Source organism: Doryrhamphus excisus, linkage group LG1 (assembly GCF_037039965.1).
Source record: "Doryrhamphus excisus strain RoL-2023G ecotype Guam linkage group LG1, RoL_Dexc_Guam_v1.1, whole genome shotgun sequence".
Classification (NCBI taxonomy): domain Eukaryota; kingdom Metazoa; phylum Chordata; class Actinopteri; order Syngnathiformes; family Syngnathidae; genus Doryrhamphus; species Doryrhamphus excisus.
In genome coordinates, this window is record NC_136357.1 from 17525879 (window position 1) to 17552121 (window position 26243).

Sequence of the window (26243 nt, forward strand, 5' to 3'; positions counted from 1 at the left end):
CATTAATTCAGTGCCACGGCGAGCCAGTTTGTGCCAATCACATCAATCTTTGGTGCGTACTGGCGCCGGCCCAGTGGACTCCTAGCATTACCGCCATTACAACATTGCTTCTGTTGCTGCTATGTTGTGTAATATACTGTATTTGTCCATAAATCATCCTGTGGTCAAAGAGAGGCAAGTTTTCCTTTCCGCTTTTTCATGCACTCCAGATCATTTTTGAAGTTTGAGGTATAGACAGAGAAACCATGTAGCGGGGAGATTGTTGCTTCATGTTTTGCTACGATGTGGAGACAGCTGTGCTGTCACGTTATGGGTTCAACAATGAGGTTGTCACCATGGCCACCGTTTGTATCCAAGACATGTTGCTCAGCTAGCGTTAGCATCAAACTGCTTCACCATTATAGTACACATAAAAGGGCATGCATGAAAATCCTGAAATATCATCTCCTGCTTCCTCATTACTTCAACTTTAACAGTCATATCAAAACATTAGCTTTGGCATGCATTGGGAGTCACAGCTTGATGCCGTGTTGTGAGCAGATGAGAGCGTAGCTCACAAAGTAGGTGGTGCTCAGAGGAAGAGACTCACACTTTGTTTATTTCACTGTTCCTCACATACAAAACACGCCAACAAGTCATGTCGCTCTCCTAACTCCCTGTTGACTTCCAATGGGAAAATACCACATTCAACAACACATTCCTGTAGGGGGTGGGGGCAATTAGGGGTTCACCAGGGCTCTGTTTTAGACCCCTCTATCTTTAGCCATTAGGTTATGTTTACATAAGACTTACAAGTAATAGAAACCATGCAGCCTGTGCTGCATTTTTCTCGACTGATTTAAAAAGTGTGCGCAAAGCAGCTTACGTTGTAAACCTGCCAACATGTCTGATGCAATAACACGTTGTCCTAATAATAACCAGCCATCTTTGCACTTGGTGTGTGTCTTTGTGTTTGTTTCAGCTTGTTGCTTGGCAGAAGTGCACAATCCTCCTCCTTGGTCTTACATTTGATCAAAACAGAGATAAATTAATGGCGACACAATGTTGTTATTTTTATTGTCTCACGTCTACTTATAATATTGTTTTCATTGATGGTATTTTTAGCTTCACAAAAGAGGCTTGGGTATGTTTGTGTATTTGCATTAATTACCCACCAAACTATCCACAATTTTTCCTTCATTTCTCAGCCAGTTGTGCATCGGTTTGACATAACATTTATTATGGGAAATAATGGACTTATTAATATTTGTAATGGTCATTTAAAAGTAAAAAAAAGTAAATACTGTTAATAATATATATGTACAAATGAGTGTTGTTAATGTGGATTAATCTGCCATCATTACTAATCTGATTAAAACACAATCAACCCATGTGTTGACTGAAAATCCCTAAAACATCTCTGGCTTTTCAGGCCAATTTGTCCAATTGGTGGGCAGGCTGCACAACCACTTCCACAGTACAGAAGATGCTAAACAGTACGTTGGCCCCCTCTCAATGGGACATTTGAGTAAACAAAAACAGTAATACCACATAAATGGAACTCTGGGACTCTGCTAGCACTTTGGCTAATGCATCTCCCAGCCTATGACAAGCCATCCTCACGGAACTATCAAATCTTGAACAAATTGACTGGCAAAACTGCAACAAATGTGACTTGATTAATCTAAATTAATCATCAGGATCCCTGCGATTAATCTCATTAAGTCTTAATCGTATTACCATGCTAAAACAAATGATAAAATGTTCTAACTTAACTTTGATACCGAGTTCTACTGCATGGAATGTTACAAAAAAAACACAAAAGTCAACGAAAAAGCGAAAACATGCATAGACTTCATGATTGAACACATACTGTTTTGCCAGGGCTGCATGGCGTGCGAGTGGCTAGCACGCAGGCCTCACAGCTAGGAGACCCGAGTTCAATTCAACCTTTGTGCATGCATGGGTTTTCTCCGGTTTCCTCCCACATTCATGCTACAAAACCACAAAACATGCTAGGTTAATTGGCCACTCCAAATTGTCCATAGGTATGAATGTGAGTGTGAATGGTTGTTTGTCTATATGTGCCCTGTGATTGGCTGGCCACCAGTCCAGGGTGTACACCGCCTCTCGCCTGAAGACAGCTGGGATAGGCTCCAGCACCCACGCGACCATCGTGAGGATAAGCGGTAAAAAAATTAATGAATGAATTAACTTTTTTACCTGTAATATGCTTGACATTTCCGCAGTCGTGCACCCAAACGCACCACAAAGCCACGCAAATATAAGCAGCAGGCAAAGAGATCACAGCGAGACTTGTTGCTTAGAAACTAAAACATTACATTTTCTCAATGGACAATCATTAATGACAAGTTCCTGTGTAATTGTTTCTCCCCGGCCATGTGAAGCTCGAGGTAAATTAACCCCTTCAAATTAAGACGAGTTCATTTGAGCGTATAGCCACCTCTCCCTATCAAAGAGCCGGAGATGAAATGCCCCTACCGGCTTTGTTCTGCTTGGCACCGAGCAGCTGTTGCCTTCCAAGATATTCTAATGAGTCATTACATCTGAGCCGTGTGATGCGCTGATGGAAGTGAGTGTCAAATGCAAGCGTCGACCTGACAGTGTCGAGTACAGGGAGAACGCGATAAGATATGGTTGTGGTGGTTGGATCAAAACAGACAGGAACTCTTAGTGCATTTTGGAAATAACAGAACAAACACAATTATAAAAATAGATGGCACAGATAATGACGGGGTGTATGGATACACAGTTTTAGGGCTCATAATAGATGATCAAATCCCAGGACACCCATGATATGCTTTGCGTTTCAGTTCTCTACGGATACATTTTTTCAAACACTTTGGGGAACTATTGTTGTTTCCGCGGAAGGTTATGGTAATGGTATTATTTCATTTGAACATGCATCAGATTACAATTGAGTGCATCCCATAATCAGTTCCCAGTTCCACATGTCCAAAAGGAGTAGGAAGAAGCAAAGCTTATTAAATCCTACCCCTCCATCTGGTACTTTTACAATCAGTAATTGTTACATTTGTTCACTTCCTGCTTTCCATAATACAGTTTAAGGTTTTTTTGTTTTTTTTTAAATAATGCACCTCGTACCAAAGTAGGAGGTGATATGAGCATCCAATGCCATAATGGGTACCATAGTAAGTGTCAATATAGTGACTCTTCATCCTTGTATTTAGCAAACATCAACTGCTTGTATTGTTTCTTGAATTGGCTCATCGTTGTGCATTGTTTGATTTCCTTACTCAATCCATTCCATAGTTTGATTCCACATACTGAAATGCTATGGCTAGCATAACGTAGTCCTAGCATAGAAGTGTTTCAAATGTACTTCTTCCCTGAGATCATATTTCTCCTCTCTTGTAGAGAAGTATTGGATGACATTTTTAGCTAATTTCTTATTTTTAGCCTTATGCATTATTTTAGCTGTTTGAAGATGAACTATATCAGCAAGTTTAAGGTGAAGTGTGTTACATTTGTGCCTATTATGTTTTTTTCCATTTTTCTGACCTATAAATATATTTAGAATGTTGTATTCTCGGTTAAACGATGGCATAGTTTCAAATAATGAGGTTTGCGCATTTGGAAGTGAGCCCTGAAAGAAGTTTGGCATGGCTCAAAAGGCTCGGTTTCAAAAGGCGCGGCAATACTGTTCCTTTGTGATGTCACAGAGGAGCGGGCTTCCTTATAGTCATACGCTCTCTGCCCTAACCCAAGCTCTGTTTTTGACATGAAATATCCGCCACGGTTCTCACTGTCTGGAACATGGTAGTCCTGCAAAATGTCCGGCTCCTAAGCTCCACCAGCCGTGCCTCTGACAAAGTGTATCCGACAATGAGTGCTCCTCCTCAGGCAGGAGCACTGAAATTTAAAAAAATGAATGAACCTGTGGTTATGTCAGTTATCGCCATTGTTTAGTGTTACATTGAAACACTGTTGGCGGCACGGCACTCGAGTGGTTAGCACGCAGACCTCACAGCTAGGAGACCAGGGTTCAATTCCATCCTCGGGCATCTCTGTGTGGCGTTTGCATGTTCTCCCCGTGCATGCGTGGGTTTTCTCTAGGTACTCCGGTTTCCTCACACATTCCAAAAAAAAAACATGCTAGGTTAATTGGCGACTCCAAATTGTCCATAGGTATGAATGTGAGTGTCAATGGTTGTTTGTCTATATGTGCCTTGTGATTGGATGGCCACCAGTCCAGGGTGGACCCCGCCTCTCACCCGAAGACAACTGGGATAGGCGACCCTTGTGAGGAAAAGCGGTAGAAAATGTGAGAAAAGCAGCTATTGGCTGTCCTACAAGTCACCATAAGTCATTAGTTGAGACCTTTGTTTAATTTGAATATCATTTGCATATGCTGTTGTAAAATGCTGTAGGAAAGAAGCATTATCTCATAGTCTCGCTGGTTGCTTTTAAGAAAATATGTCGTCAAAGGGGGTTGGAATGTTGCCAGATCTAGCAAAATAACCGATTTGGCAACACTAAATTGAGATTACAACCAGAAACAATGACATTTTCTCAACAATAGCCTAAAATAGGAACCATATACTTGACCTGTACATAAAATACAACTAGCCTTTTAATAATCTTTTTTTGCTTTATCTAAAAATAAGTTTTAACCCAACATTAAACAGTACAAAAAAAAAATATTTTTGCAATCAAAATAAAAACAACATTTTATTGTAGTCATTGCTCGTATAATTAAGACCAAGTTGCTGCTTGTAAAAACGAGTGCTTCCAGAAGTTGCGGGCTGTGTTTTGAGTTTAAATCTGTCAGCGAGAACGAGTAAATATTATTACTGTAATGTGGGCCAACTACTTTACAATCACATTTACAAAAGCACATACACATACAATCCCATCTGAATATTTTATAGTGTCATATTAAGATTTGGACTTGACTACAGTTAGTAATAAATCTTTTTTTAAATATGCGCTCTGACCCTCCTGCAGCTTATGAACAGCTATAAATGATTGATTGTCCGGATGCCCCTGTCTTTATGTGTAACAGTGGGCGGCCGGCCCTCAAGTGGTGACAGTCATGAACCACCCCAACATGAACCCTTGGAGTGGAGTTAATTATAATACCCATAAATGACGCACCGTCTATGTATAGGTGTCTTTGTCTATGCTGGCTTGCATTTAATACCTGAACTTGTGCACACATGTGAGCATCCATCCATCCATCTATTCTCTATGCCGCTTATCCTCACGAGCGGTGGCACAAAAATATTCTGTGGACGTTGGCGACATCTCCTGGTCAAAATGCATATTACAGTACAGTCGAACCTTGGTTAGCGTCACATTTTCCCATAAGAAATCATGTAAATCCAATGAATCCATTTCAGAAAGACAAAAACGTTAACACATAATATGTTTTTTTTATAGTTTTACAATGATATCTTTTTATGTAGAGAGCAATTGGAAAAGCATATAAATGATAAATGAAAGGCATAAATGAACATTTAAAGGTTCCACCCTCACTGAAGACGTGATGTAACTAAAAACAGGATAGTCGTGGTGGTTGATCTCTCTCTGCCACATCGTCTTTGGGAACACTCACATCTTCAGGGAAGGTAAAAGTAACCTTAAATGTTCATTTATTATTATTTATTTATGTAATTTTATGGGGGTCACGTGACAGTCAGGATGACTGGGGGGCATAGTTTGTAATCCTGAAACAACCAATGAGGTGATGAACACAAGATCAATCATACCTGCTATTATTGGCCCACTGAGGACGACGGTGTTCGGTCAGTTCTTCTGATGATCCTCCTGCCTCTTTAACTGAGCTAACTGAGCTAACCTCAATCATCCTCATACCCATTACAGCTGACATTCATAGAAGGCTAAAATATTGACAAAAGATATAAACCAAAAACAAATATCTACAACAGGGGGCACCAAAATCAAAGCTTTTGTCTGTAATTAGGTCAGAGATAAAGCTGATAAAGCTGTGAATTATTGATGAGACACACGTAGCCCACATACACAAACCTACATTTTGCGCACAGCAACAGGTGGTTTGTCCTTTTAACAGGATGCATCGAGGAAAGAGAAATGGAAAAATAAGAGATACTTTCATCTTGTTTCGTTATTGTTTTTATTGTTTCCCCACATCACCTGAAGGCAACATGCCACAACATTTTTGCGTACCCTTGCTGCCTAACTAGCACTACTATTTGCAGCCCTTGGTCAAAACGGCTCGCATAGGATCCTTGTGTAGCGTGTACGTCATTAAAAACAGTAGAGCGCTCCTGTTGTATAGAGGATCTTTGACAAGTTTTTTTTTTTTTGCTTTTGGAGGTCCTTAAAGGGGAACTGCACTTATTTTGAGTCATACACAATTCTTATGTGAAACATGAACACATATTACTTTCCATATTTTGTGCATTATAACACAAAAAAATAGTTAATTTCAGCTAGCTTACAATGCTGTCATTGGAATACACCTATTTTGACATCGCCCACAAAGTTGCATCGTTTGATATAGTACATGCTGTGATCATGCATTAAAAGCAGTGGTGCGCAAACTACGGCCCGGGCGCCACATCCGGTCTGCCAAGTGTTTGAATACGCCCCACCCGTTCTTTCCAAAGTATTTAATTTAAATTGAACATACAACCTGGCATCATGGCTTGAGCCAACCTTTTGATGGTTTAAGTAGCTGTTTTATCAATTTGGAGTAAAGTGAGTGAAGTGTTTTTTGTAGTACATTCTTAAAAACACAGCAGTACTCTCTTTGACAAGGTTGATTTCTTTTTAGTCTGTTTTTGTGGAAGTGTCTCGGTTATATTGAGGACCCATCACCCAAAAGTCAGCTGTGATAGGCTCCAGCTTCCACGTGACCCTAATGATGAGCAGCATAATAGAGATTTAATGGAAGAACTGCCGTTAATGCTAACTTTTCGCTCTAGCCATCTTGGTTGAGTCACCTTTGACCTCAATCAGCATCCCGCCCTGTGAAGTCAGCACATGAAGCAACCGGTGGGTCACGTGACCTGTCCTCGCTTTGTACGTGCGTGCGCGCGCGTGTCGTGTATTTCCGCATTGGATGAGAGGCGCTGACACGGTGCAGTGTTCTTCCAGTGCGTCTGCCTCCCTCGTCTCCACGGTGGCCGCGGACACAGTTTAGCTCGGCCGCCATGCTGACGCGGGTGAAATCGGCCGTGGCCACCATCATGGGAGGCGTGATGCCCGGCGGCGGCGGCGGCGGCGGCGGCGGCGGCGATACCTCCGGTGCCTCGGATGTGCCGTCCAAATTTCCGTACAGCAGACCGGAGTTCCTGGGGCTGTCTCCGGACGAGGTGGAGTGCTCGGCGGATCACTCTGCCAGACCCATCGTCACCATGAAGGAGAGCAAGAGGCTTCCCTGGTCCACCGGATATGCAGAGTGAGTATCCATCTTTTTAAACCTCCATCATTTGTATTTAGTAGTGATTCTCTTAATGTGGGTCAGCATACACCTAATACAGGGGTCTCAAACACGCGGGCCGCGGGCCAAATGTGGCCCGCAGGACACTAGTTTGAGGCCCCCGCCTTGATATGAAAGTTTAATGTTGATATGGATGCTGTATGGTATCATGTACCCAGAAAAAATTATTATGTTTGATTAATGTTCATGTTAAAGGTTAAATAACTGTTAATAGTTATCCTCCCTATCCATGTGGAAGTGGTACGTTTTTGGCTATTTAAGTTTAAAGGAAATAACTTGAAGGCTACCGTTTAGGTCGCTAGCTCTCTAGTTTGCGAGTTAGCATGTGTCTCAAGACCCTGCAGTTGCGCAATATGTTGTAAATAAAAAAGTATAAATGTGACTATAGTCGTGTTTTGTCATGTCTACAGGGCTCTAATAATGCTTTGTTCATTTTAATCTGAAAAAAATAATTTGTCTACCCACCAACTATATGTGGTTTCTTAAGTTTTTATTATTTGCCGTTTTATTATTTTTATTATATTTATATATTACTGATTGATTGATTTTCTTTATTCTTGATTTGTTTATTTATTTTTCATCTTATTTTGTGTAGAAAAATAAAAATTAAGATATTTGAGAACAGTGGAATGTTTTATCAGAGCTTTTCTTGTAGATAATCGAAACCAAAGCAAAGTTTATTCATTTTTCTGTTTTTAATAAATGCGTTTTTTTGTTGTTTTTTTGGGAAAACCTGATGCGGCCCAGTCTCGCCCAGACCCTAACTCCAGTGGCCCCCAAGTAAATTGAGTTTGAGACCCCTGATCTAATACATCGTAATGGTATAGCTAAATTCCTAAAATGCTTCACAAAGTTACATTAAAAAAACATATGTTCATGTTTGCATAATTCTGTAGGAAGAAGCAGATCTTATTTAACTGATATGTGATATCAAAACAGTTTTTCTTCCATATATCTTCTTAAATTGGCTCATATGAGTACGTTCTTTAAGTTCCTTCTTCCATTTGTTCTGTAGTTTTACTCCCAAAGTTGCAATATTGATCATATGAGTGAAGTGAAAAAAGATTAAAGAGGTAGCGTACATAGTATTAGAACATACAGTGGAATAAGAGTACAATTTCAACAAAAAACCTTGAGTTTAGTTTACCTAATGTGGCATCCGGGATCCCTCCATTGGTATCATATGACCAACATGTCGATGATGACTTGTTACATAATCCACATCTTCATCTGCGAGGCCAGAGGAGCAGGTTTGGAATGTTTGCTCTAGCAATGTTTGCTTGTGTCTTTGGTCGCCTGCAGCAGCATTTAAAACCTGCTGGAACTCCTCAGGTCTTATCTTTACACGGGAACGTTGCACGGTGGATACAGTGTGAGTCCTCCAGGCCGTCCCCACATGACACGACAGAGGCTCGTTTTTACGTAGGTCCCCTTGACTCCAAGTCTTATCTTCACACTGGTGGAAGGGACTACTTCCTGGAGCTTCATTGTCCCGATTAGAAACAATAAAGTTTCTTGTTTCTTTATGGAAAAACTCCCAGTGTTATGAGAATAAAGTTGGAATTTTTCCAAATACATAATTGCTGTAATATTAGTTTTAACTTTACTGACACTTTTATCTTAAAATTCATATCTTTTATTGATAAATGTACTGATGGAATTTTTACTATTAAAATTGTTCTTGTAAAGGTCCGCCAATTTGACAAAAATAACTTTTTTGTGAAGGGCGGCACGGCGGTCGAGTGGTTAGCGCGCAGACCTCACAGCTAGTAGACCAGGGTTAAATTCCACCCTCGGGCATCTCTGTGTGGAGTTTGCATGTTCTGACCTATAAATGTAGTTATAATGTTGTATTCCCGTGTTAAACGATGCCAAAGTTTCAGATAATGAGGTTTGCGCATTTGGAAGTGAGCCCTGAAAGAAGTTTGGGATGGCTCAAAAGGTTCGGTTTCAGAAGGCGAGGCAATACTGTTCCTTTGTGATGTCACAGAGGAGCGGGCTTATAGTCATAGTCATACGGCGGAAATATCCGCCACAGTTCTCACTGTCTGGAACATGGTAGTCCCGCAAAACGCCCGGCTCCTGAGCTCCACCAGCCATGCCTCTGACAAAGTGTGTCCGATAATGAACAAAAATGAATGAACCTGTGGTTATGTCAGTTATCGCCATTGTTTAGGGTTACGTAGAAACACTGTTGGCAGCACGGCGGTCGAGTGGTTAGCACGCAGACCTCACAGCTAGGAGACCAGGGTTCAATCGGGCATCTCTGTGTGGAGTTTGCATGTTCTCCCTGTGCATGCGTGGGTTTTCTCCGGGTACTCCGGTTTCCTCCCACATTCCAAAAACATGCTAGGTTAATTGGCGACCCCAAATTGTCCATAGGTATGAATGAGTGTGAATGGTTGTTTGTCTATATGTGCCCTGTGATTGGCTGGCCACCGGTCCGCCTCTCGCCCCACAACAGCTGGGATAGGCTCCAGCACCCCCGCGACCCTCGTGAGGATAAGTGGTAGAAAATGAATGAATTACTGCTGCTTCTATTTTTGCTGGGTTGTTTTTAAGGGGACCTATTATGCTTTTTCCACTTTTCCGAACTAAAATTGTAGTTAGAATGTTATATTTTCATGTTAAACGATGCCAAAGTTTCAGATAATAAGGTTTGCACATTTGGAAGTGAGCCCTGAAAGAAGTTTGGGATGACTCAAAACACTCGGTTTCAGAAGGCGTGGTAAAGCTGCCTCTTTGTGATGTCACAGAGGAGCACAATTCCTTATATGGGCGAGGATAAGCCAGATAAGCTCTCACCCAAGCTCTGCTTCTGTGTTGAATGGTTGTTTGTCTATATGTGCCCTGTGATTGGCTGGCCACCGGTCCAGGGTGTACCCCGCCTCTGGCCCCAAGACAGCTGGGATAGGCTCCAGCACCCCCGCGACCCTCGTGAGGAAAAAGTGGTAGAAAATGAATAAATAAATGAACTTTTTTGTGACACAAACATTCCTTCTCATTTGATTCATCTTATGTACGTATGTCATCAACTGGGCTTGTTTACGCTTCACAGCTGCTAGCTTGTCTCCGCTCTTAAAGTTCATGTTTACACACAGAATTGAGATGATTACACGCAAACGTGATTCCCAAAGACCGGATGCGGCTCTTCCTGTAGCTAATCTGTGAAGATTTTTTTATCCCAAGACTGGAACAGAATGTACATTTTCATATAATGATAAAAAACCATCCACCCACTCATACATACGTATATCGTTGTCTTTGCTGTGTTTTTTTTTTTTTTTTTTTTACAGCACCACTAGCTGTGAAGTACTGAGCTGTATATTTAGTTTAGGCTTAAGTGGGACATGTGTGGCTTCAGGTCAGCCATCACTCAGCCATGTTGGGGATTTGTCAACAGCTGGCAAAGCAACAGGCTTCGTCATTGCGAAATCTCACTGGCAACACATTTGATCATGTGATGAGATCCGTGAGGAGATCCCTGCAATCCCAGCAATGATTTGGAGATTTGGAGATCAACATTCCGAATCAAACCTGTAATAAAGAGTCAGGGTGTCCAATGGATGACACAGGATTAATCAGATTAATCACGCAGTTGTGCTCTACAGGAGGCTTTTTTCCTCGCTTGCCTGCTTGGAAGTCACTAAGTAGGCCAGGTTGTTGGACCCGGCAGAGTCGGGGCAAGCAGTTCTCGCTTCATGAGGACGATTTTGGCACACGGTTATCGCTAGTGTACGCTGTCATGTCCACTTAGCACGATCCTTCTGAACGGATCACTGAGTATCTCGAGATCCTTTATGCTCTGATGCACTTGTCATGTTTGCTAAAATGGTTAAAAGGAACTCTGGTGTGTTTGCGCTGCTCGTACACTTTGTGTGGTCAAGTATGAACCCCAGCGTCCGAACCGGACCCACAGGGAACTCTTCTTCTGCTAGTGGCAGCCAAGTACTGCACTCCATTTTACCTTGACTGCGTGAAGACGCGATTAATCAACAATTAATTGAACTGATTCAGTGATTATTATTATTAGTCCTGGCGTGGTAAAAGGAGTTCAGAACATTTAAAAAAAATTGAAATACAAGTGATATATAACATTCTGATCAGTAATGACACAAAACAGACATTTCCTTAATTTACATTACATGACATTAACACTGCATGAAGTCATGAAGTCAGCCATGGCATTTTCAACAAGATTGAGCCCAAAAAAAGTGCTCCTCTTATCCCGTGTGGAAGTGGTAAGTTTTTGTCTTCTTAAATAATTCAATGTCAATTTTTTTTAAATTAAATTTTTCAAAAGCTGTTCCTCTCAGTACCGGCCATGTTTGATGATTTTGACTGATTTAAGCCACACAAAATATTGTGTTGATCGGGTATATAGACATAGTATATACCAAAAGAAAGATTTGACTCATCTTTCATCAGGAAAAAAAAACAAATTAGTTTCTACTGTTTCCGTTCTATAGTAATCAGCAGTAGAACATAGGTAAGTTTCAGCAAAATATCAGTTCTTAACAAAAAAAAAGAGGAGCAACTTTCACTATGTAAAAATGTACCAGCCAATGTACACAATGTATTTTTAACCGTTAAAATTTTTACCATTTAGTTCAGAGTTGAGGTTTTCCTGCTGTCGGTTATGTTGGGCTAGGGCAGGGGTCTCAAACACGTGGCCCGCGGGCCAAATGTGGCCCGCAGGACACTAGTTTGAGGCCCCCGCCTTGATATGAAAGTTTAATGCGGCCCGCGCAAGTTTGATATGGATGCTGTATGGTATCATGTACCCAGAAAAAAATATTACGTTTGATTAATGTTCATGTTAAAAGTTAAATAACTGTTAATAGTTATCCTCCCTATCCGTGTGGAAGTGGTAAGTTTTTGGCTGTTTAAGTTTAAAGGAAATAACTTGAAGGCTACCGTTTAGGTCGCTAGCTCTCTAGTTTGCGAGTTAGCATGTGTCTCAAGACCCTGCAGTTGCGCAATATGTTGTAAATAAAAAGAGTATACAGTGCATCCGGAAAGTATTCACAGTATTCTGGCTGGGCCACTCCAGGACATTCACGGAGTGGTTCTGAAGCCAATCTTTTGAGATCTTGGCTGTGTGCTAATGTCTACTGTCTATATGGTCAAGGTACATGACCAGTCTACTGAGGTCAAGAGCGCTCTGGAGCAGGTTTTCATCCAGGATATCTCTATATATTGCTGCATTTATTTTCCTTCTATCCTGACTAGTCTGCCAGTTCCTGCTGCTGAAAAACATCCACACAGCATGATGCTGCCACCACCATGCTTCACTGTAGGGATGGTATTGACCTGGTGATGAGCAGTGCCTGGTTTCCTCCAAACATGGCGCCTGGCATTCACACCAAAGAGTTCAATCTTTGTCTCATCAGACCAGAGAATTTTGTTTCTCATGGTCTGAGAGTCATTCAGGTGCTTTTTGGCAAATTCCAGACGGGCTGCCATGTTCCTTTTACTAAGGAGTGGCTTTCGTCTGGCCACTCTACCATACAGGCCTGATTGGTGGATTGCTGCAGAGATGGTTGTCCTTCTGGAAGGCTCTCCTCTCTCCACAGAGGAACGCTGGAGCTCTGACAGAGTGACCATCGGGGCCTTGGTCACCTCCCTGACTAAGGCCCTTCTTCCCCGATCGCTCAGTTTAGAAGGCCGGCCAGCTCTAGGAAGAGTCCTGGTGGTTCCAAACGTCTTCCATTTACGAATAATGGAGGCCACTGTGCTCATTGGGACCTTCAAAGCAGCAGAAATGTTTCTGTATCCTTCCCCAGATTTGTGCCTCAAGACAATCCTGTCTCGCAGGTCTACAGACAGTTCTTTTGACTTCATGCTTGGTGTTTGTGCTCTGACATGCACAGTCAACTGTGGGACTTTATATAGACAGTTATTATATTTCCAAATCATGTCCAATCAACGGAATTTACTGCAGGTGGACTCCAATTAAGCTGTAGAAAGACCTCAAGGATGATCAGTGGAAAAAAGATGCACCTGAGCTCAATTTTGAGCTTCATGGCAAAGGCTGTGAATACTTATGTAAATGTGATTTTTTTGTTTTCTATTTTTAATAAATTCAAAACATGTCAAAAAAGCCTTTTTTCACATTGTCATAATGGAGTATTTTGTGTAGAATTTTGAGGTAAGAGATTAATTTAATTCAGTTTGGAATGAGGCTGTAACATGACAAAATGTAGAAAAAGCGCTGTGAATACTTTCCGGATGCACTGTAAATGTGACTATAGTCGTGTTTTGTCATGTCTACAGGGCTCTAATAATGCTTTGTTCATTTTAATCTGAAAAAAATAATTTGTCTACCCACCAACTATGTGTAGTTTCTTAAGTTTTTATTATTTGCCATTTTATTATTATTATAATATTTATTTATTACTGATTGATTGATTTTCTTAATAAAATAAAAAATAATATATTTGAGAACAGTGGAATGTTTTATCAGAGCTTTTATTGTAGAAAATTGGAACCAAAGCGCTGAAAAAGTTTGTATATTTTTCTGTTTTTAATAAATGCGTTATTTTTTTTTTTTTGGAAAACCTGATGCGGCCCAGCCTTGCCCAGACCCTAGCTCCAGTGGCCCCCAGGTAAATTGAGTTTGAGACCCCTGGGCTAGGGATTATTGTGGCTGTTGTGAGAGATAATTTACACCTGCCTGTTGTTTTGGTGATCAAGTCCGGTGCTTGTGTGTCTAACCGAACAAGTACAGAGAAAATATATGACTGGACAAACTGAGTCATATAACGATTCGGGGTGCCCGGTATCGTTAGATATCAGTGAAAAAGGACGATATTGTCATCGGCCGATACTTTACTTTAAGACACTGATCCCCGCCACGGATCAGCTCTGCCCCAATACAGCATTCAGAACAAGCCGTGTATGATAGAAGCTTTACACTTTGCAAAACATGCCTCAAAAATGTCGCTTTCGTGACGTGACGTGTGATGAGTGAGCGTTTGAAACGGCCGTTGTGCACACGGATATCACACGATCTCCTCTTGGAGCACAGAATGCTGCTGGAGCGACGCAGCAGAGGTGGATAAACCTGCTTTTCATTCAGGTTTTCAGTCAATAATGTGAAGACTAGAAATAAATTGACTGTGAAATACAAAACTTGAGTTGTGGATAGCAACATTTTGATTATGTTCTGGTAAAACAAGCATATTGGCTTTGAATATAAATGTTATTTTGTTCTAATGTCTAAGATCAGTCGGGTTTACCAGGATAGTTCAGCTCTGGGGACATACATGAGTGTTGCTTTGCAGAAAGAGAAAATCCATTGACTTCTAAGGCTTATTATGTAGAAGTTCTACAGTTGGAATACTGATTGGCCCTTAATGCATGCAAGTCATCTCAGTCACATGACACAAAACCTGAACACGCTCTGTGACACAGGAGTGCACATCACGCTGTCAGGCCTGTGTGGTTGATGTAGGAACCGTGTAGGGCATGCACTGCTGCTACCACATCACTAGAGAAACTCACTTTTTTTAAAATTTGTATGGAGTGTATAAAAAAACCGAATTGTACACAGTGAAGTGTGAACATCAATCTCTTGCAGAAAAAGGATGGAAGTTCATTGTGTCCGTGTCTCATGTCACAGTTGAAGCTCTGACAGGGTAATTAAGGCCACACCATCATCTTTGATGTGAAAGGAGGTAACTGGAGATGACAGGCCTGGGTGTCAGATACTGGAGTTGCTTCAGGGCCGGGAGGATACCACCACTGTTTTCGAAAAGACTCGCGTCGGTCTCAGATGTACACGCTGGAGGCAACCATCACTTATATCATGCAGTTGAAGATCACATTTGGTAGTTTTTGTCCGACAATTTTCATTTAAATCAGGGGTCTCAAACACGCGGCCTACGGGCCAAATGTGGCCCGCATGACACTAGTTTGAGGCCCCCGCCTTGATATGAAAGTTTAATGTTGGTGCGGCCCACGCAAGTTTGATATGGATGCTGTATGGTATCATGTACCCAGAAAAAATTATTACGTTTGATTAATGTTCATGTTAAAGGTTAAATAACTGTTAATAGTTATCCTCCCTATCCATGTGGAAGTGGTAAGTTTTTGGCTATTTAAGTTTAAAGGAAATAACTTGAAGACTACTGTTTAGGTCGCTAGCTCTCTAGTTTGCGAGTTAGCATGTGTCTCAAGACCCTGCAGTTGCGCAATATGTTGTAAATAAAAAGAGTATAAATGTGACTATAGTTGTGTTTTGTCATGTCTACAGGGCTCTAATAATGCTTTGGTCATTTTAATCTGAAAAAAATAATTTGTCTACCCACCAACTATATGTGGTTTCTTAAGTTTTTATTATTTGGTGTTTTATTGTTATTATATTTATTTATTTATTACTGATTGATTGATTTTCTTTATTCTTGATTTGTTTATTTATTTTTCATCTTATTTTGTGCAGAAAAATAAAAATGAAGATATTTGAGAACAGTGGAATGTTTTATCAGAGCTTTTATTGTAGAAAATTGGAACAGCATTTTAACAGCTTCTCTACGTTGATTTCTTCAGATGACACATTGTGCGTACAAGGATGTATGGACTTCCTGTCACATTTATATGTGTTTTAACAGACACATTTAAATGGAGGTCACATGATCCTAAGGTCTAACGCTTCAACTCACTTCCTCTGTCTCCTCAGGGTGATCAATGCAGGGAAGAGCACTTTGAATGAGGATCAGGCCTGCTGCGAGGTGCTCGTGGTCAAGAGAAGACTACCAGGAAGCTCCCCGGCATCTAGCCGGGGCCTCATGGCCCGCCGGAGGTCCTCGCTGCCGAACGGAGAAGGTCTGGGCCTCCAGGAGGACCTGGTACGTCGCCACGCGTGCTTATCGCTGTGGGGAAGATTAGATAATAAGTTGAACTGTAGCGTCTCAGCTGAAGAGAGCAAAGTTTGAGGACAAGTATTAGCTTAGTATTAACTAGACTTTAGTCTTGTACTAAAGCCTTGTAACAACATCTATAATATGTCAACTCTTGCATTAGACTTTTGAAAATTCATACTAATAACTGGATGTGATGGATGTTGCTTGTTTCCAAGGTCAACGCCGATGACCTGACCTTCCACTACTGGGCGCTGTTCGATGGTCACGCCGGCTGCGGTGCGGCCGTGGTGGCGTCACGCCTTCTCCATCACCACATCGCTCGGCACCTTCAGGAGGTCATGAACATCCTGTGCACGCCCGACCTCCAGCCCCCAACCTGCCTGAGCGAGGAGCTCACCCAGAACAACCTCGCCTCGGCGTCGCAGCGGGCCCTCACCAGGGCTGTCTCTCTACGAGGGGCGGCGGGTGCTCCGGCCTCACCCAATGCCCCGCCCGTTCGCTTCTTCGCTGAGAAGAAAGTGTCGCAAGAGAGCCTGGTGGTTGGCGCCATTGAGAATGCATTCAAGGACATGGTAATCATAAAATAACGCTGTATTTTAAATACATGGAGGGTTGCATACTTTATGTAGGATCAGCATATATAAATGGATGACGTGAATGGCAATAGGCGCTGCTGACAAGGACGCTTGCACCTCCTCATTTTGGCCACCAGGTGGCAGCATTCAATCAGCTATGAAGGCCACTAACGGAAGTGAAACAATTCATTCATTTTCTACCGCTTTTTCCTCACGAGGGTCGCAGGGAGTGCTGGAGCCTATCCCAGCTTTCTTTGGGCGAGAGGCGGGGTACACCCTGGACTGGTGGCCAGCCAATCACAGGGCACATATAGACAAACAACCATTCACACTCACATTCATACCTATGGACAATTTGGAGTCGCTAATTAACCTAGCATGTTTTTGGAATGTGGGAGGAAACCGGAGTACCCGGAGAAAATCAGGTATTTTTAAGCACTACAAAACAAAAAGTCAGAGATCCTCCATATGACAAGACCCTGCGGTATTAGTACAAACATTTGTAATAAAATCCTCTATATGACAAGCACACAAATATTTCAGGGACCTCATGCAAAAACATTGAAAGAGGATCCATTTGACAGGAGCAAGCAGGTTTAAGGATCTGACTGACTTAAGTGTATTTGATGCATGGAAGTACTGCACAAGGTTACTGTAGTATCACACACAGCATGTGGTATAGTACAGTGTGACGGCAATGGAGGAGGAGTGGATGTTTATGCAGATGTTTCCATTATTAAAGAGTTTGCCTGCAGGGGGCGGAGGATGCGGCCAGGATAAATATGTATGGCTGGATATGGATTCATAATTCATACGCAACGTGAAGGACACGTTCACACAAACTCACCAGGCTCCAGCAACGTGAGCAGCTTCACTTCCACTCTGGTTTTTGATGATTCTAAAATAATGAATGAACAGGTTAACACGGAGTCGTTGTGTTGCTAATTGTTAAACACATGGAATGTTTTATGATGATCATGAGGATTAGCATCTTTGTTGGCGTTTACCACGTAGATGAGCCAGCTACATTGACCCATGATTGATTGATAGATTGGCAGATGATTTGTAAGAAGTTAAAATACGTCACACATTTTAACTAAGTAGTTAATTATAGGTATTGTTCATGAGTGCTCCGCCACTCAATAATGTGCAACAGGCCAACATTGTAACCACTCGGACACCATGCGGCCCTTCAATAAAATTCATTCATTCATTTTCCACCGCTTTTCCTCACGAGGGTCGTGCGGGTGCCGGAGCCTATCCCAGCTGTCATCGGGCGAGAGGCGGGGTACACCCTGGACTGGTGCCAGCCAATCACAGGGCACATATAGACAAACAACCATTTGTACCCGGAGAAAACCCACAGGGAGAACTTGCAAACTCCACACAGAGAGAGGCCGAGGGTGGAATTGAACCCTGGTCTCCTTGCTGTGAGGTCTGCGCGCTAAACACTCAACCGCCGTGCCACCCTCTTCAATAATTATTATTGAGGAAACCAAAAACATGCTAGGTTAATTGGCCACTCCAAATTGTCCATAGGTATGAATGTGAGTGTGAATGGTTGTTTGTCTATATGTGCCCTGTGATTGGCTGGCGATCAGTAATTATTATTATTATTTAATTATTTTTTTAATATTTATGATCGATCATCGTTTCAACAAACATTACCTGAAATGACTGAAGTATCAAAACTATCGTTATTTTAATATGAGAATCAAGTTTAGAGTATCTGAGGAATCGATATTTCAGTATTGATCACTGCTGTTTACATGGCGCTACGGTCATTTTTAATCCAAAACGGCAGCGTAGTTGATGATGTCATGTCTTTGTGTGTCTAGGATGTCCAAATAGAGAAGGAGAGGGCCATCTACAACATCTCAGGAGGCTGCACAGCTCTGGTGGTTGTCTGCGTACTTGGTAAAATCTATGTGGGCAATGCCGGCGACAGCAGGTGAGGCCCAAGATGCACGACTTTGAATTTACAAATGACCTCAAAGCCTTTTGCTCACCTTTTCCCGCTTAGAGCTGTCATTATCCGCGGAGGGGAGGTCATCCCAATGTCAAGAGAGTTCACACCGGAGTCAGAGAGGCAGCGACTGCAGTTCCTGGTAGGATGAACACGCCTCCTCGTCTCCCGTGTAGCACAGCTGTCACTTATGACCTTCTCCTCCTCTCCCTGCTGTGTCTCCGCAAACCACCAACCAACCGCATCGTGATCACGTGTCCACCATAAGGCGTACATGCAGCCTCACTTGCTAGGAAACGAGTTCACGCATCTGGAGTTCCCTAGAAGAGTGCAGAAGAAAGAGGTGGGGAAGAGGATGCTGTACCGTGACTTCACCATGTCGGGATGGTGGGTTGATGCTTGCCTGTTCACTGTGAATGGAAGAAAATTGAGTTGGGAAGAGGGCAATATGAGGCCAATGTGTGCTTTTATGTCTCCAGTGTCCAGTAAGACTAGAAAAACTTACTATTTTAGGTAGTATTTTTGCTAATCTTTAAAGTGTTCCAAAACTTTTTTCTTACATTAGCTTTGGAAATTTTATTTTCTGAATATTTTGACCGTGTTCCCGTCATATTAAAATTTTATGTTGATCCCGCCCAAAGTCAGCTGGGATAGGCTCCAGCATAAGCGGTATAGAAAATGGGTGGATGTGCTAAAATGTTATTGTTGCCCATAATACAATATATTCGATTATAAGTTCGATTATAACTTTTTTTTTAAATTTTGCCTTTTTCTGATGAAATTGCAGCTGCTGGGCAGCACGGCGGACGAGTGGTTAGCACGCAGACCTCACAGCTAGGAGACCCAAGTTCAATTCCACCCTTGGCCATCTGTGTGTGATGAAGTTAAAAATTACAATTAAAATGAAAATTTATAGTGATAATAAGAGTGATGATTATTATTTTGTGAATAATAATTATATAATAATATAAACATAGGTGGCACAGTGCACGCGCAGACCTCACAGCTAGGAGACCAGGGTTCAATTCCACCCTCGGCCATCTCGGTGTGGCGTTTGCATGTTCTCCCCGTGCATGCGTGGGTTTTCTCCGGGTACTCCGGTTTCCTCCCACATTCCAAAAACATGCTAGGTTAATTGGCCACTCCAAATTGTCCATAGGTATGAATGTGAGTGTGAATGGTTGTTTGTCTATATGTGCCCTGTGATTGGCTGGCCACCAGTCCAGGGTGTAGACCGCCTCTCGCCCGAAAACAGCTGGGATAGGCTCCAGCACCTTGTGAGGATAAGCGGTAGAAAATGAATGATTGAATTACCGCTGCTTTTATTTTTGCTGGGTTGTTTTTAAGGGGACCTATTATGCTTTTTCCACTTTTCTGAACTAAAATTGTAGTTAGAATGTTATATTATCATGTTAAATGATGCCAAAGTTTCAGATAATAAGGTTTGCACATTTGGAAGTGAGCCCTGAAAGAAGTTTGGGATGGCTCAAAACACTCTGTTTCAGAAGGCGTCGTAAAGCTACCCCTTTGTGATGTCACAGAGGAGCACACTTCCTTATATGGGCGAGGATAAGCCAGATAAGATCTCACCCAAGCTCTGCTTCTGTGTTTCGTTGATAGCAATGACTCGCAAAAAGTGTATCTTTGGATGTTTCCAATTCCTAAAGACGCCACCATGAGATACAAGTGGTTGGAGGTCCTGATTCCCTACCAGCAAAAGAAATGCATTTTAATCTGTCAACGGCATTTCATACTGGACTGTTTTGTGAACATGGGCCAGTATGCAGCTGGACTAGCCAACAAACTTGCTGAAACCCTCCGCCTTTGGTCGTTCATTTGGTTGTGTGGAAGAGTCAGAAGAGTAAGCAGTAAATAACAATTTATCAGTGTCCTAACTGTGTTTATTTTGTGTAAGCTGTTGTCTGTGTAGCATTATAGCATACAGGGAGCAGGGTTGCTAATAGCCATTTCCCACCACAATCAGTTGCTCTAAAGTTTTTTTAAACACTGTAGTCCCGCCAAAAACCATTACTGCTGTATGAAAATCTAACGTTAAAATGCTAAGCTACTTACCGTTGCGAGACATCTTGAAGTAACCTCTTGAGAAACCTTGGACTGTCCAGTCTCTTACTTCCGGATCGGATTCCGGTAAAAAAAAAATATGGCTGTATGTTAGAAGCGGACATTTAAGAATATATATCGCCGTTTATCAACTCCTATAAAGTTGTGTTTGCAGCTAGCGGTATAAACCGCTTGGGAGTGTGACCAACCACAGCAGAATGGGCGTGCCTGGAGGCGGGTTGTTGGTGGAATACATTAAAAGAGACAAGTTTCCACAGGGAGCACGAAATCCAAAGAAATACAGCTGAATAGGTGCAGATTCCGGAAGAACTAGAAAGCTTTGTATGCTGGTTATCGTGTGTAGCACCTCTAGTCCACAACTCAATAAATAGGTCCCCTTGAAATGATATTCTTAAGGCCGTAAATGGTCCCCGTTCCACACTCCAGACATGCATGCGTGTAATGATTGATGAGTCGTGTGGGCATGGTGATGATGGCATCACTCATTGTTAGACAGTACAGTGGCACTGGAGCATCTCTCCATATTACTCCAGTAGTCTACCTTGCACAGTGTACTTTGCACAGTGTACTTTTCTGCACTGCCTGCTAGAAAACACATTTATTTTTTCAATGTGGCGTTTGCAGGGCGTACAAAACCATCCAAGATGACGATCTGAAGTTTCCCCTCATTTACGGCGAAGGCAAGAAAGTAAGTCATTTTATATTCTCAAGTGTTATCAGTATGTTCATTGCAGTGCACAAAGTACATTAAAGTAAAAAGGAAGATGCCACGGGAGAGCGAGCAGGAAGGTGACCGCTAGTGTCAAATATTCCGAAAACTGCCAGTTCATACAAAATTGTCATAGCTGTGGCTGTAGGCAGCCGCCTAATTTTTTTTTTTAATGAACTCCATAAGTATATGTTCTTCACTACTTCTGACTGCACGGATGCATTCTCATTTTAGGCTCGCGTGCTAGCGACCATCGGTGTTACAAGAGGTTTTGGTGACCACAGCCTTAAAGTCCACGACTCCAACATCTCCATCAAGCCTTTCCTCTCCTGCTGTCCTGAGGTTAGCGTTTCCAAACACATCCATCTATGCTTCTTCTCATTACCTGCATTTCCTGACAGGTCCAAGTGTACCCGCTGGCACAGCACCAACACGGCACAGACGACGTCCTGGTTCTAGGGACTGACGGTCTGTGGGACGTCCTCTCCAACCAGGAAGTGGCCGAGGTAGTCGCCTGCTTCCTGGCCAACTGCGACCCCGACGACCCACACAGGCGAGTTTAAAACATCACTGTTGTAAATAATATTAGTTATTGATATAGTACTTTGTGTCACTTCAGGTACACCATGGCCGCCCAGGAGCTGGTCATGAGTGCTCGCGGCGTGCTCAGGGATCGAGGTTGGAGGATCTCCAGCGATAGATTGGGCTCCGGAGACGACATATCGGTCTACGTTATCCCGCTTGTGCACGGAAACGCGCTCAACTAAAACACAATCTTTCTCATCCATTTCTCCCATGCAGGTTTATATGAAGCCATATTGTACTATTGGACTCTGCACAATATTTCCCAATGTGAACTTGTAAATACATGCTTTTCATATATGTATATGTTTAAAACATTTTACAGTGTAACCAACATTGATGTCACTGTTCAAAAGTCATTCCTCATCGTCTTGCTGTAATTTCAAAGTCTGGCTACTCTGGCAAAGTTCTGTGTGTCAAAGTGTACTGGTTCTGAAATCTACTTTTGTATCTCATGTTTACCTTTTTTATTATTTAAGAATGAAAGGGCCAGCCACCACGTAATTGTTCCTTTCTGTAAATGAGAATTTTGTACATCTTAAGATGTCCTTTGTGTGGTGGAAGGATTTCCTACCAGAATTAAACTTTTCACTAAAATTGTGCTGAGTCACATCATACTGAGAGCGGTTTTTAATACTTTGGCCCTCATGTGGCCAAATAAGGTAACACCATAGCAATAAACATTACTACACAGAATTACTGAGTCGGTGTGTGTGTTTACCTAATAAAGCGCTCACGCTCCCACTGGGAAAGGTGGTCATTGAGACCAGGTCCTCTGCAGGAGCTGGAAGGCCATCTGGTTCCCCACATGCCGCCGCAGCACCGTCCTCCGGTCACTGCAGCGCTGCTCTGGCACGACGCACGTCTTTCCATGTCATCACTCTTCATCCCAACTTTGAGGGGGGACATTTTGGCCAAAGAAATGCCAGGATGAGCTCATTCTCACACTTTCAAGATTGGATGACGGTTACGATGATATACTCATTCCTGTGGGTGGCCTGTTGTTTTCGAGGTCTGATCGTTCACTCGCTGTCAAAATACTGCATAACCTTGACATTTTAAATATTGAATTTGATTCTGTATTACATAGCAGTGACAAAAAATATCAATTGTGTGACTGTTGAGATATCAAAGATGTACAACTTTTGTTTTCAACGTTGAATAATTATTTTTAAGGGCGTGGGGGCGGCCTCACTGGACAATAACGGAGAAAAATGACATCTAAAATATGAGTTTATTTGACACAGTATGATTAGTGCGAAAATGTGCAGTCGTTTTTAAGTCAGGCGAGGACTGCACAGCAACAGTGTGTGTTTTCACACAGCGAGCGACACCGTTAGATGCACAGCAAAATCACAAAGTCACGAAGCGATGATTCCAACACAACAGCGCAGAAAAAGCAAGTGTTTGGGGTCAACATCACTGTGGAATACCCTCTCACACTCCGATACCACGTTGCGCTGTTTAGGCACAACATGGTATAAAAAAACGATCGAAAGAACTGCCATCACGCAGCCACATCATGTGCATGAGTGGAATGTGCAGAGCGCTATCAGCACAGATGCAAGTGGGCAGAAAGTGCGGACCGCCAGTCACAGAACACTGGTGAGTGTCAACTCATACATATTTATCTTGTGAAGGTCAAAGGCACCATCCAAAATGAAGTTACCTTGGGTTCCCGAAACGGGCCTTCTCCAAAAAATGTTCTGTTTGCATTTTGAAAGGCAGCCCTGGGGAAAAAACATTACATTAGCATCACTGTGCATAAAAAATCTGTAGTTATATGGGGAGTAAATGGGACCAAATTAGCCCAGAGGGTAAAGAGTGTCCTACATATATGCAAATGTCCTATTCTATACACTAGAATACACTCTATGCAATAGAATGATGACATTTAAAAACAACAAGTCAGTTTAAAATTGACCCGTTTATCGTACATTATTTACATCAGTGAGATTGATCTGTAAAGCATTTTTATTTTTGGATCCAGTGATTGGATTAGCCGGCGACCAGTGCAGGGTGTACCCCGCCTCTCGCCCAAAGTCAGCTGGAATAGGCTCCAGCATACCCCCATTACCTATAGTGAGGATAAGTGGCACAGAAAATGAATGGATGGTTATTTTTGGAGCAATTGAGGGTAGTTAAAAAAAAAACAAAAACGCTTTTTACCCAGGAGGGTGCAAAACTGCCCACCTTCACAAACACTTTCTTCTGCCATTTCCGATCGTTTGCAATAAAAGTGAGTCGTTACAGTCCAAATCGACCCCGAGGACAAAATAGTGTACGCACAGAATGTACACTTTGGTGTACCCCGAGGTGCATCATGGGTTAAGACAGTGGCCCATCCCATTTCATTATCCATTCTAAGACTCCCCCTCCCAATTGCCTAGCCTGACTGGCCTGCTATACTAATGTGCCGTGGAGTCGCCAGATGCTGTCGGGCTGCAGAAGAGAGCATTTCAAAACGCATGCCCTCCATCAACAACCCACTGGCTTGACCTCAGTGAGGACACCGCCGACGCCAGCAGCGCCTGCAGAAGAGAGGAGCGGATCATGTGGTCTGCAACTCAAGCGAGGCAAATGCCATCCAGATTTAGCATACTAATCCGATTATTACGGCAACAGCTGTACACATTTGCTGTATTGCATCTAGCTACAGCACAATATGGATGAAAGGACACGGAGGAGGGCCGTGAAGGCAGCATTGTGGGGTACCTTTGTGGGCAGCACAAGCCACGTCACTCGTCTCCACATAGCAACAGCACCGTTGACCTACATGCTGCCATTCTGCCACGCTACACACACACACACACACACAGCAAGGCGTGCTGCATAAATTACACACTAAGGTCATGAATCACTCCACCATTTTAGAAGCACATTTTAACCGTCAAAAAAAAATAACGAACAAGGAAGTAGTTTTCCTTACGGTACGTGAACTACTTTATTTAACGAAATACTGAAAACAGGGCAACAAGTCTTTTACGATTACAATTTACGGTTACAATTTACAAACATGATCGAGAGCAGTCTTAAAAAAAGAGAATATTGTGTTTTGTAACTTCTATTTTACCTGAAGATAGCGTCAAAAGACGGAAGGACACAGGCTTGTTCCCGGGGATGGCTAGCAGCAGCGAGAGGCACCTAGCACTAGCAAGGCAGTAGCTTGCGCAGTCATCTCCATAGCGGGCACAGTCACAACCCAAACAACAGCACAAACTACTACCTCAGCCAGTACACGGCCGACAACAAAAAAGTAATGAAGATGTGTCGTCAAAGTCGAGCAGAAAGAAAAAGGAGCGACGTTTTTTGTTTTTTTTTCATGGCGTAGCCTTCCGCTAGTCGATTGGTCTTCCGTTGGTGTGGTAGTGTGGCTTGGCGCTCGTGCTCTGACTTGAAATAAAGAGCGAAGCCCCGCCTACTCGGGAGTTGCTCCACCCCGCCCCTCTGTGTCCACCTCATATAACCCACGCTGGGGGCGTTCAAGTGCACTACTGTACTGTTTTTGTTTGAGCTGTAAAAACTGACCAATATATCAACAATAAAAAAGAATGCGCACATTTGGTCCCCTCAAGGCGCATTGAGGATTAATTATTTTAGAAATTATTTTACATTGTCTATCACTTTGCACCCATTTTAGCAATTGCAACATGTTAGAGATGCACAATATATGTTTGTCAAACCTGCAACTTTCTGCTTCTCAAGAGAAATATGGTAATTATTACCAACAAGTTTTTTCTATCTCCTTTTAAATTTAGATTTAACTGCCGTTTGTACACACCTTGAGGTAAAGACTTCAACTGTACCTTATGTTTCTTATTATTATTCATTCATTCATTTTCTACCGCTTTTCCTCACGAGGGTCGCGGGGGTGCTGGAGCCTATCCCAGCTGTCTTCGGGCGAGAGGCGGGGTACACCCTGGACTGGTGGCCAGCCAATCACAGGGCACATATAGACAAACAACCATTCACACTCACATTCATACCTATGGACAATTTGGAGTCACCAATTAAC

General features: G+C 42.5%; 1 protein-coding gene and 1 long non-coding RNA gene across 3 annotated transcripts; one reads left to right on the forward strand and one right to left on the reverse strand.

Moving 5' to 3' along the window:
- The first annotated feature begins 6992 nt into the window (after nucleotides 1-6992).
- Nucleotides 6993-22843, forward strand: LOC131131515 (protein phosphatase 1H). Of its 2 annotated transcripts, none has more exons than XM_078791685.1 (10): nucleotides 6993-7408; nucleotides 16131-16299; nucleotides 16530-16886; nucleotides 18728-18840; nucleotides 18913-18997; nucleotides 19124-19242; nucleotides 21562-21625; nucleotides 21881-21988; nucleotides 22048-22199; nucleotides 22248-22843. In XM_078791685.1, exons 1-10 carry the CDS (start codon nucleotides 7161-7163, stop codon nucleotides 22411-22413), a joined length of 1581 nt encoding a protein of 526 aa, XP_078647811.1. In that variant the 5' UTR covers nucleotides 6993-7160; the 3' UTR covers nucleotides 22414-22843. The 2 variants fall into 2 exon arrangements, with proteins under 2 accessions (XP_078647811.1, XP_057932261.2); XM_058076278.2 differs by having other exon boundaries at nucleotides 7001-7408; nucleotides 22266-22843.
- LOC144898649 (uncharacterized) lies at nucleotides 15821-25786 on the reverse strand. The gene is made up of 7 exons (XR_013627578.1): nucleotides 23898-25786; nucleotides 22950-23121; nucleotides 22032-22216; nucleotides 18899-19175; nucleotides 17737-17787; nucleotides 16550-16821; nucleotides 15821-16323 (listed from the first exon to the last, which is right to left on the reverse strand). It is a non-coding gene; the product is annotated as an uncharacterized LOC144898649 (long non-coding RNA).
- Nucleotides 25787-26243: the final 457 nt, after the last annotated feature.